At 45.8% G+C, this 10,009-nt stretch overlaps 1 protein-coding gene across 1 annotated transcript; it reads left to right on the top strand.

Annotated features, from left to right (window-relative positions):
- The first annotated feature begins 6,061 nt into the window (after positions 1–6,061).
- Positions 6,062–6,941, top strand: CEBPB (CCAAT enhancer binding protein beta). Its single transcript, XM_082272653.1, has one exon. The coding sequence runs from the start codon at positions 6,091–6,093 to the stop codon at positions 6,742–6,744; it is 654 nt and encodes a 217-aa protein (XP_082128779.1). The 5' UTR covers positions 6,062–6,090; the 3' UTR covers positions 6,745–6,941.
- The last annotated feature ends 3,068 nt before the right edge of the window (positions 6,942–10,009 follow it).

Genomic DNA, 10,009 nt, shown 5'->3' with positions numbered 1-10,009 from the left:
CTATGGCCCAGTCTCTAAAGGGAGGGGATCATGCTCTGCTTCAGTATGTCACAGTACATGTTGGCATTCATGGTTCCCTCAATGAACTGTAGCTTCCCAGTGCCGGTAGCACTCATGCAGCCCCAGACCATGACACTCCCGTCTGAATTTTTGGCTGAAACTGACCCATGGGTGTCCACATGGGGGGGCAAGTGCCCCCCGTGGAATCTCACCTTCCCCATTAAAGTGGTTGTTAAGCCACTTTATACTATCCTGTCTGGTCTGTTTAATAATCCTGTGTGCCCCTGTGTCTGTGTATGTATTTAAAAAAAATAAGCTTTACCAGTTTTCAGAGCGCCGATCGCCGCTCACATGACGCGCCAGCTCTCTCCTCTCCCTGTCTGACAGCTGCCTGCAGCGGGCGGGGCCGGGGATTCCCCGCTGACCTCAGTCGGGTGGGGAGGAGGAGATGCCGAGAGTAGGAGAGAGGCAGCGGGTCAAGTGAGCGGCGATCAACGCTCTGAAAACTGGTAAAGAGCGGCTTATTTTTCCCCTTTGTAAATAAATATTCGCAAGTCACGGCTTGCGTGGTGACTGCCATCAGCAGCAGCGTGGACCACTGTCCTCAGCCCCAGGCCCTGGTGCTATCATTCCAGGAGAGGGGGAGCCCAGGGCAAGGAAATTGAGGAGATTTGTTGCCCCGTGCAAAGAGGCACGGCACGTGACGTCACAGCACGTACTGACGTCACGTGCATGCATGCGACGCCTGCACGAACCCAAAATAGAGAGGGTCAGCTTTGCTTTTGCATCAGGTTTCTTGAACCTTTGAATGCCTGCGCTTTATGTAATAATGACTAAACTCCCCCTTTTCGAGACATTGTTGAAAAGGGGCAGAGTATGGCTGACCTTAAAATGATGACCCCCCCCCCTGGAAAAAGTTCTGTGGACACCCATTAATGGACCAGAAGATGTACACAAATTTCCTGCAATCCGCTCCCCAGCCATCCCAGGGCTGTGTGAACCAACTGAGAGCTGGTCACAGTCTCCTGACGTGCGAATAGGATGCGGTGAAACCCTACGGCGGGTATGCTGTTCTTTCAGCGCGCATGCGCCAGTGACGTCACAGGCAGCTTCACAAGTAAATATCTCCTAAACATTTAGGAGATACTTACAGTGCTGTATTTTGGCCTAGGCCAACAAGGCCCCCCAGGCCTAGGGCAGCACTTTACAGGGGGGCAGCAAAAACAGCTGCCCCCCTCCACCTGAGACTCTATTGGCCACTGGTTGCTAGAGCCGCCTCTCTCACCCCCCCCTTCTCTCTTTCTCACCCCCCCCTCTTCTCTCTCTCTCTCTCATCCCCCCTCTCTTTCTCTCTCTCTCATCCTCTCATTACCCCTCTCTCTCTCATCCCCCTCTCTTTTTCTCTCTCACCCCCCTTCTCTCACCCTCCCCTTTCTCTCTCACCCCCACTTTCTCTCTCTCTCTCACCCCCCCTCTCTCATCCCCCCCTCTCTCTCTCTCTCATACCTCCTCTCTCACCCCTCCCTCTCTCCCTCATCCCCCTCTCACTCTCCCTCACCCACCCCCCTCTTTTACCTCTCTCTCTCCCTCCCTCAACCACCCCCCTCTCTCTCCCACCCCCTCTCACGAGATCTCAGGGGTTCATGCTGGGACTTGTAGTCCTTACATTTTGGAGGGAGTCACATCCTTTAAAAAGGAAGGAGTGGGGCAAATTTACATAGGAGAGGGGGGGGGGGGCGCCCAATTTTAGTCTCGCCTAGGGCAGCACAAAACCAAAATACACCACTGGATACTTAGTGTACCTATAGGTAAGCCCTGTGCTGTGAACAGGGACTCCCGTGCCCATGCGCTGAAGTAACGTTATTGCAGCTCATCCATTCACAGGACTGAAGCCCATCAACCTAGTAGGAAGACTGGGTGAAGATGGAAGCCCTGTCAGCGGTGACAGCGCACTGCTGGAGGGCTTCGTTCTAAGGTAAGTATCACACAATGTGCTAGTATGTGATGCATACTAGCACATTATAACATTGCCTTGCAAGCGGAAGTTTTTTTCCCCTGTTTACTGAGTTTACTACCACATTAGGATAAATGGCATCTGAAATTCGAGTTGTGTGATTTGTCATTTTAGCAGAGCATTTTAAAAGATTCTGCCCGCGAGTTTCTGCCAGATGTGAATGCTGCCTTATGAGACAACCTAAGCTCAAAAATTAGTTTTGCAATTATTTTTTTATTCAGCTGAACTAGGGCAACTATTGCAAGTGTGTGTGTGTCAGGGCTCAAATAATGTCTTTGTTGCAAATAAGTTACATTTTTTTCTTTAACATTTAAACTGTATCTAAAGCTAAGACTTTTCTTTTTTTTTTTTCAGTTTGATAGAATAGATCAGCCTTTCCTTCTTAAAGTGGGAGTAAACTCCCATCTCTGACTTGTAGCTATAGGTTAGCCGATAATAAGGCTTACCTATAGGTACTGTAAAAATCTCCTAAACGTGCATCAGTGCAGCCTATCAGCGCACATCAGTGCAGCCTATCAGCGCACATCAGTGCAGCCTATCAGTGCCCATTAGTGCAGCCTCATCAGCGCACATCAGTGCAGCCTGTCAGTGCCCATTAGGGCAGCCTCATCAGCGCACATCAGTGCAGCCTGTCAGTGCCCATTAGGGCAGCCTCATCAGCGCACATCAGTGCAGCCTGTCAGTGCCCATTAGGGCAGCCTCATCAGCGCACATCAGTGCAGCCTGCCAGTGCCCATTAGTGCAGCCTCATCAGCGCGCATCAGTGCAGCCTGTCAGGGCCCATTAGTGCAGCCTCATCAGCGCACATCAGTGCAGCCTGTCAGTACCCATTAGTGCAGCCTGTCAGTGCCCATTAGTGCAGCCACATCAGCACACATCAGTGCAGCCTGTCAGTGCCCATTAGTGCAGCCTCATCAGCGCACATCAGTGCAGCCTGTCAGTGCCCATTAGTGCAGCCTCATCAGCGCACATCAGTGCAGCCTGTCAGGGCCCATTAGTGCAGCCTCATCAGCGCACATCAGTGCAGCCTGTCAGGGCCCATTAGTGCAGCCACATCAGCACACATCAATGCAGCCTGTCAGTGCCCATTAGTGCAGCCTGTCAGTGCCCATTAGTGCAGCCACATCAGCACACATCAGTGCAGCCTGTCAGTGCGCATTAATGCAGCCTGTCGGTGCCCATCAGTGCAGCATGTCAGTGCCCATCAGTGCAGCCTGTCAGTGCCCATCACTGCAGCCTGTCAGTGCCCATCAGTGCATGTAGGAGATCTCCTCTAGATCCTTTATTGGTCTTCTATGGGGTATGAGAAGAAGATGATGTAGGAGATCTCCTGTAAATCCTTAATTGGTCTTTTATGTGGTATGAGTAGGAGATGATGTAGAAGATCTCCTGTATATCCTTTAGTGGTCTTCTATGGGCTATGAGGAGAAGACAATGTAAAAAGATAATAATAATTATCTACAGGAGACCTCCTGTAGATCCTTTATTGGTCTTTCATGGGGTATGAGAAAGAGATGATGTAGGGAGATCTCCTGTAAATCCTTTATTGGTCTTCTATGGGGTATGAGAAGGAGATGATGTAGGGAGATCTCCTGTAAATCCCTTATTAAATCCCTTATTAGTCTTCTATAGGGTATGAGAAGAAGACAATGTAATAATAATAATAATATAGGAGATCTCCTGTAGATCCTCTATTGGTTTTTTAGGGGGTATGAGAAGAAGATGATGTAGGGAGATGTATGGGATGATGTAGGGAGATCTCCTGTAAATCCTTTATTGGTCTTCTATGGGGTATGAGAAGGAGATGCTGTAGGAGATCTCCTGTAGATCCTCTATTGGTCTTTTAGGGGGTATGAGAAGAGATCTCCTGTAGATTCTTTATTGGTTTTCCATAAGGAAGATGATGTAATAATAATCATGTAGGAGATCTCCTATAGATCATTTATTGCTCTTCCATGGGGTATGAGAAGAAGACAATGTAATAATAATAATGTAGGCGATGTCATGTGAATCCTTTATTGGTCTTCAATGCGGTATGAGAGAAATGAGATGTAATAATAATAATAATATAGGAGATCTCCTGTATATCCTTTCTCAGGTATTTTATGAGGTATGAGAAGAAAATGATTTAAAAAGAATAATGTAGATCTTCTGTAGATCCTTCATTGGTCTTCTATGTGGTATGAAAAGAAGATGATGTAGTAATAATAATGTAGGGAGATCTCCTTTAGATCCTTTATTAGTATTCTATGTGGTATGAGAAGAAGATGATGTAGGGAGATTTAATGATAAGAAGATGATGTAATAATAATAATACTGTAGGAGATCTCATGTACAGTAGATCCTTTATTGGTCTTAAATGGGATATGAGAAGAAGATGATGTAATAATAATAATGTAGGAGACCTCCTGTAGATCCTTTATTTGTCTTCTATGGGATATGAGAAAAAGATGATGTAGGAGATCTCCTGTAGATCCTTTCTCAGTATTCTATAAAGCATACGAAGATGATGTAATAATAATAATGTAAGAGATTTCTTGTAGATCATTTATTGGTCTTCCATGGGTTATGGGAAGAAGATGATGTAATAATAATAATAATATAGGAGATCTCATGAATATCCTTTCTCTGTATTCTGTGGGGTATGAGAAGAAAATGATGTAATAAAAATTATCTAGGAGATATGAGATGAAGCTGATGTAGGAGATCTCCTGTAGATCCTTTATTTGTCTTCTATGGGGTATGAGAAGAAGATGATGTAAAAATAATAATGTAGGAGATCTCCTATAGATCCTTTATTGGTCTTCTATGGGATATGAGAAAAAGATGATGTAGCAGATCTCCTGTAGATCCTTTCTCAGTATTATATGGGGTATGAGAAGAAGTTGATGTAGGAGATCTCCTGTAGATTATTTATTGGTCTTCTATGGGATATGAGAAGAAGATGATGTAATAATAATATAGGAGATCTCCTGTAGATTATTTATTGGTCTTCTATGGGATATGAGAAGAAGATGATGTAATAATAATATAGGAGATCTCCTGTAAAATATTTATTGTTCTTCTATATGGGATATGAGAAGTCGTTGATGTTGGAGATCTGTAGATTATTGTTTTTCTATGGGATATGAGAAGTCGTTGATGTTGGAGATCTCCTGTAGATCAGTTATTGGTTTTCTATGAGATAGGAGATCCCCTGTAGATCAGTTATTGGTTTTCTATGAGATAGGAGATCCCCTGTAGATCAGTTATTGGTTTTCTATGAGATAGGAGATCCCCTGTAGATCAGTTATTGGTTTTCTATGAGATAGGAGATCCCCTGTAGATCAGTTATTGGTTTTCTATGAGATAGGAGATCCCCTGTAGATCAGTTATTGGTCTTCTATGAGATAGGAGATCCCCTGTAGATCAGTTATTGGTTTTCTATGAGATAGGAGATCCCCTGTAGATCAGTTATTGGTTTTCTATGAGATAGGAGATCCCCTGTAGATCAGTTATTGGTCTTCTATGAGATAGGAGATCCCCTGTAGATCAGTTATTGGTTTTCTATGAGATAGGAGATCCCCTGTAGATCAGTTATTGGTTTTCTATGAGATAGGAGATCCCCTGTAGATCAGTTATTGGTTTTCTATGAGATAGGAGATCCCCTGTAGATCAGTTATTGGTTTTCTATGAGATAGGAGATCCCCTGTAGATCAGTTATTGGTTTTCTATGAGATAGGAGATCCCCTGTAGATCAGTTATTGGTTTTCTATGAGATAGGAGATCCCCTGTAGATCAGTTATTGGTTTTCTATGAGATAGGAGATCCCCTGTAGATCAGTTATTGGTTTTCTATGAGATAGGAGATCCCCTGTAGATCAGTTATTGGTTTTCTATGGGCTATATGAAGAAATTGATGCATTAGGAGAAGATAAGACTACAACCGATGAGCGGAGCCCTCTGCCTGACAGTTGAAGCAGTGCCGGGTGACGTCTCCGGTTTCCATGGAGACGGACACACACTGTGACGTCACAGCGTGTATTTAAAGGAGTTCCCAGGAGTGTTCCGGCAGATCGGGCTGAGTTCTCCTCCTCCATGAATCGTCTGATGACCTGGGAGCCGCCAGGATGTGCCTCCGCTAGAGCCATGGAAGCCGCTAACTTCTACTACGAGCCGCTGGGCGCCGCCGAGTATCTGGGGGCCAAAGCTCAGCGCCGGGGGCCCCGGCCGGAGACCGGCAACATCGGCGAGCACGAGCGGACCATCGATTTCAGCCCTTACCTGGAAGCCGAGTGCGGCGAGTTCCTGTGCGAGCTGGGGGCCCCACACTACAAGACGGGGCCCCTGCATTACACCAAGATGGAGGAGTCCCCGGCCATCAGACCCTACCTGCCCTTCCACGCCGTGCCGTCCGGCAGCAGCGGCAACCTGAGCAGCGCCTCCTCCTGCAGCCCCCCCGGCACCCCCAGCCCGGCGGCGCCCAAGCAGAGCGGCAATAGCGCCAAGCATAAGAAGAACCTGGACAAGCACAGCGATGAGTACAAGGTCCGCCGGGAGCGGAACAACATCGCCGTCCGCAAGAGCCGGGACAAAGCCAAGATCCGAAACATGGAGACCCAACACAAAGTCCTGGAACTCACCGCTGAGAACGACAGGCTCCAGAAAAGGGTGGAACAACTGAGCCGAGAACTTACCACCCTTCGCAACCTCTTTAAACAACTGCCCCCGGAGGCCACAGGAAGGTGCTAGGGGCCCCTGGAGGAACATAGCACCCCCCCCTGGGGTCACACAGACTGGCACCCCTGCTACAATGCCAACCTTCCTTACTCAAGAGGGGGGCAACAGACTGGAATCCCCCCTACAAATACCAAGGGGGGCAAGAGACTGGCACCACCCTCCTAATAATAGGGGGCAAGAGACTGGCATCCTCCTAATAGGGGGGCAAGAGACTGGCATCCTCCTAATACCAGGGGGCAAGAGACTGGCATCATCCTCCTAATACCGGAAGGGGGGGGCAAGAGGTGGGCATCACCCTCCCGATACCAGTGTGGGGTAAGAGATGGGCATCACCCTCCCAATACCAGTGTGGGGCAAGAGATGGGCATCACCCTCCCAATACCAGTGTGGGTCAAGAGATGGGCATCACCCTCCCAATACCAGTGTGGGTCAAGAGATGGGCATCACCCTTCCAATACCAGTGTGGGGCAAGAGACGGGCATCACCCTCCTAATACCGGAAGGGGGGGCAAGAGACGGGCATCACCCTTCCAATACCAGTGTGGGCCAAGAGATGGGCATCACCCTCCCAATACCAGTGTGGGCCAAGAGACGGGCATCACCCTCCCATTACCAGTGTGGGCCAAGAGACGGGCATTACCCTCCCATTACCAGTGTGGGGCAAGAGAATGGCATCACCCTCCCAACACCAGTAGGGGGCAAAAGATGGGCATCACCTTCCTAATACCAGGGAGGCAAGAGACTGGCGTCATCCTTCTAAAACCATGGGGGTGCGACTGTATTCCCCCCACTATAATCAGGAAGCAAGAGGCTGGCACTCTCCTTCTAACACCACAGGGTATGTAGAAAGATTGGCACCCTCTTCTAATGCCAGCCCTTCTTACACCATAGACTGTCATGACCCTTCAAACACCAGAAGAGCTTATTAGAGAATGCCAACAGCTCCTTACACCAGAGAGGGCAAGAGACTGGCACCCCAAACACAACAGAGGGGTATAAAGAGACTGTCACCCTCCTATATAATGAGATCAGTACCCTGGTAAATTGCAAACCCTTCAAGATACTGGTATCCACCTATCACCAGAGCAGGTATGAAGAGGCTGAAATCTCTGGAGTAATGCCAGCCTTTTACCAGAGGGGGGCCTGGAGAGACTAGCATCATCCTTCCGACACCAGAAGGAATGTGAATAGACTGGTACCCTGAAATAATGCCAACCTGCCTAATAAAAGGGGTCCCATATCCGAGTACAGCATCTATGGCTACCAATGCCACCTGTGGAATATGAAGCCTGCTTGATGCCCCCTCCCGACTTGCAACTTGAAGAGTTATGTGACTGGTTTCTGCCCACCACTGGCAGCACTATGCTTTGAAGAGACTGGCAACTCTCTCTTTGCCTTGGCTTTGGGTCCAGTGGAAGAGTCTGTTCTCACAGCTACCTTGAGGCCAAGTGAGAAGTCTACTGCACCAGTGCCCCCCCCCCCCATTTCCCACCCAGAGGGGGGTCATGTAACCCAAGGAGAAGAGCGATTATTGCTCAGGAGACCTGAGAGGAGGGCACCTCACTGGCACCCCTTTTACTGCACTGAGGGGTCTCGGCCCTCCTTACACCCTGTGATACGAGACTGAATAGATGTCCTGCATGGACACGTGTGATGCAGGAGATACTCAGCAGCTGTGTGATGATGCACATGTGGACAGCGAGACCACCGGTACTATAATGCACCCCAAAAATGTGGAATATTTTACTCTGTCTGAGCAACTGGCTGCCCTCCAGGTGGAGAAGAACTAAAAGTCCCAGCTTGTCTTGCAGTTCTTTTCCACCTGGAGAATGGTTTATGTCTAGGTAACCAAGTCCAGTGGGTGAAAGGGGGTGGGTGTGCAATGTACCTGCTGCAGAACATCTTGAATTCAGCATCTTATTTGCATACAGGAGCCACTGAGGTCAAGAGGTTCTGCAGCAGCCATTCACAGCAATGTCTGCCTGTCTTAAACACCCCTGGACCATACAGAGGAAAAAAAGTAAAGATACTACTAAAATGTTCTTGTTTTTGCTGTTCCAAGTATTTTTTTTTTCCTCGGCGAGGAATCTTAGTGCATTTACCAAAAACTTGTTTTGCTGGCCTGTGGCCTTGCAAAGATTGCCTCGTCATTGTGAACATTTGCCAAGTTAAATATGTGCAGATGATCTGAAGATTATCAGGTTTCCTGTTTGGGCAGAATGAGGGAATCTGGTGTACTTGGCACTTTTTAATAGGGCGAAAATCCCATTTTTTATTTTTTTATATTTACAAAAATGATACATAAGGAAAATAATTTCCTGCCCTCCAGGGAATACAGTATACGCAGCCCCCAAAAACAAACGCAGAGCTGCGCACAAACCCGTGCGTAACCTCTACCAGCCAAAACCAGCGGATACCCATCTGAAATGAGCCTTAATATCTAGACTTTAGTTCCTTGCACCTACCAGAGATTTCTATGAGATAACATTTTATTAATATATTTATAATTAAAGTATTTATAGCACTTGGACCCCCAGAGGTTTTGTCTATATAATGTAAAAACTGTTTACACGTTGACTTAATCAAGCATAACCTATGCTTTCCCGTACTTTTCTAACAACTTGCACATAACGACATAAGGTACGCACCGTATAATTGGCCCAAAACGATTCCCCCCTCTAACCGCCATTTAAAAGACTGCAAAATCCAGCTGATTAATTGCACAACTGTAATGAGCATTTAGGACTTAAGTGAGCACTTTTTGTTTTTCTTTGTTAAAAAGGGACTGAAATTTTTTTCTTTTAATAATATATAAAAAATTATATGTATATATTTATATATATATATATATATATATATATATATATATATATATATATATATAAACATTTTAATTAAAAATACATACATATATATATATATATATATATATATATATATATACTGTTTAATAATAAAAATATATATATATATATAAAATGTTTAATAAAAAGTATATATATATATATATATATATATATATATATATACACACATATATATATATATATATATATATATATATATATATATACATAATATTTTTGCATTTAAAGGGTTAGGCTACTCAGAAGTGATATTTCAGTTCTAGGTGGATTTTGTTGGGTCACTGGCTTATATCTCAGGAGATTTATATATATATATTTTTTTTTTCCCCACCTGTTTCGGTTGTTTCCAGCCACTTTAGGGTTACTTGTATTGCATTTCCCATAGGAGAAAATAAAGTCCTGCAGGAAAAG

Source organism: Pelophylax lessonae (assembly GCF_965119305.1).
Source record: "Pelophylax lessonae genome assembly, chromosome: 11".
Taxonomy (NCBI): Eukaryota; Metazoa; Chordata; class Amphibia; order Anura; family Ranidae; genus Pelophylax; species Pelophylax lessonae.
This window is presented reverse-complemented; position numbering and strand designations above follow the sequence as displayed.

Excerpts from the sequence above, each read along its gene's own strand:
- CEBPB (XM_082272653.1), top strand. The coding sequence starts at position 6,091 with ATGAATCGTCTGATGACCTGGGAGCCGCCAGGATGTGCCTCCGCTAGA.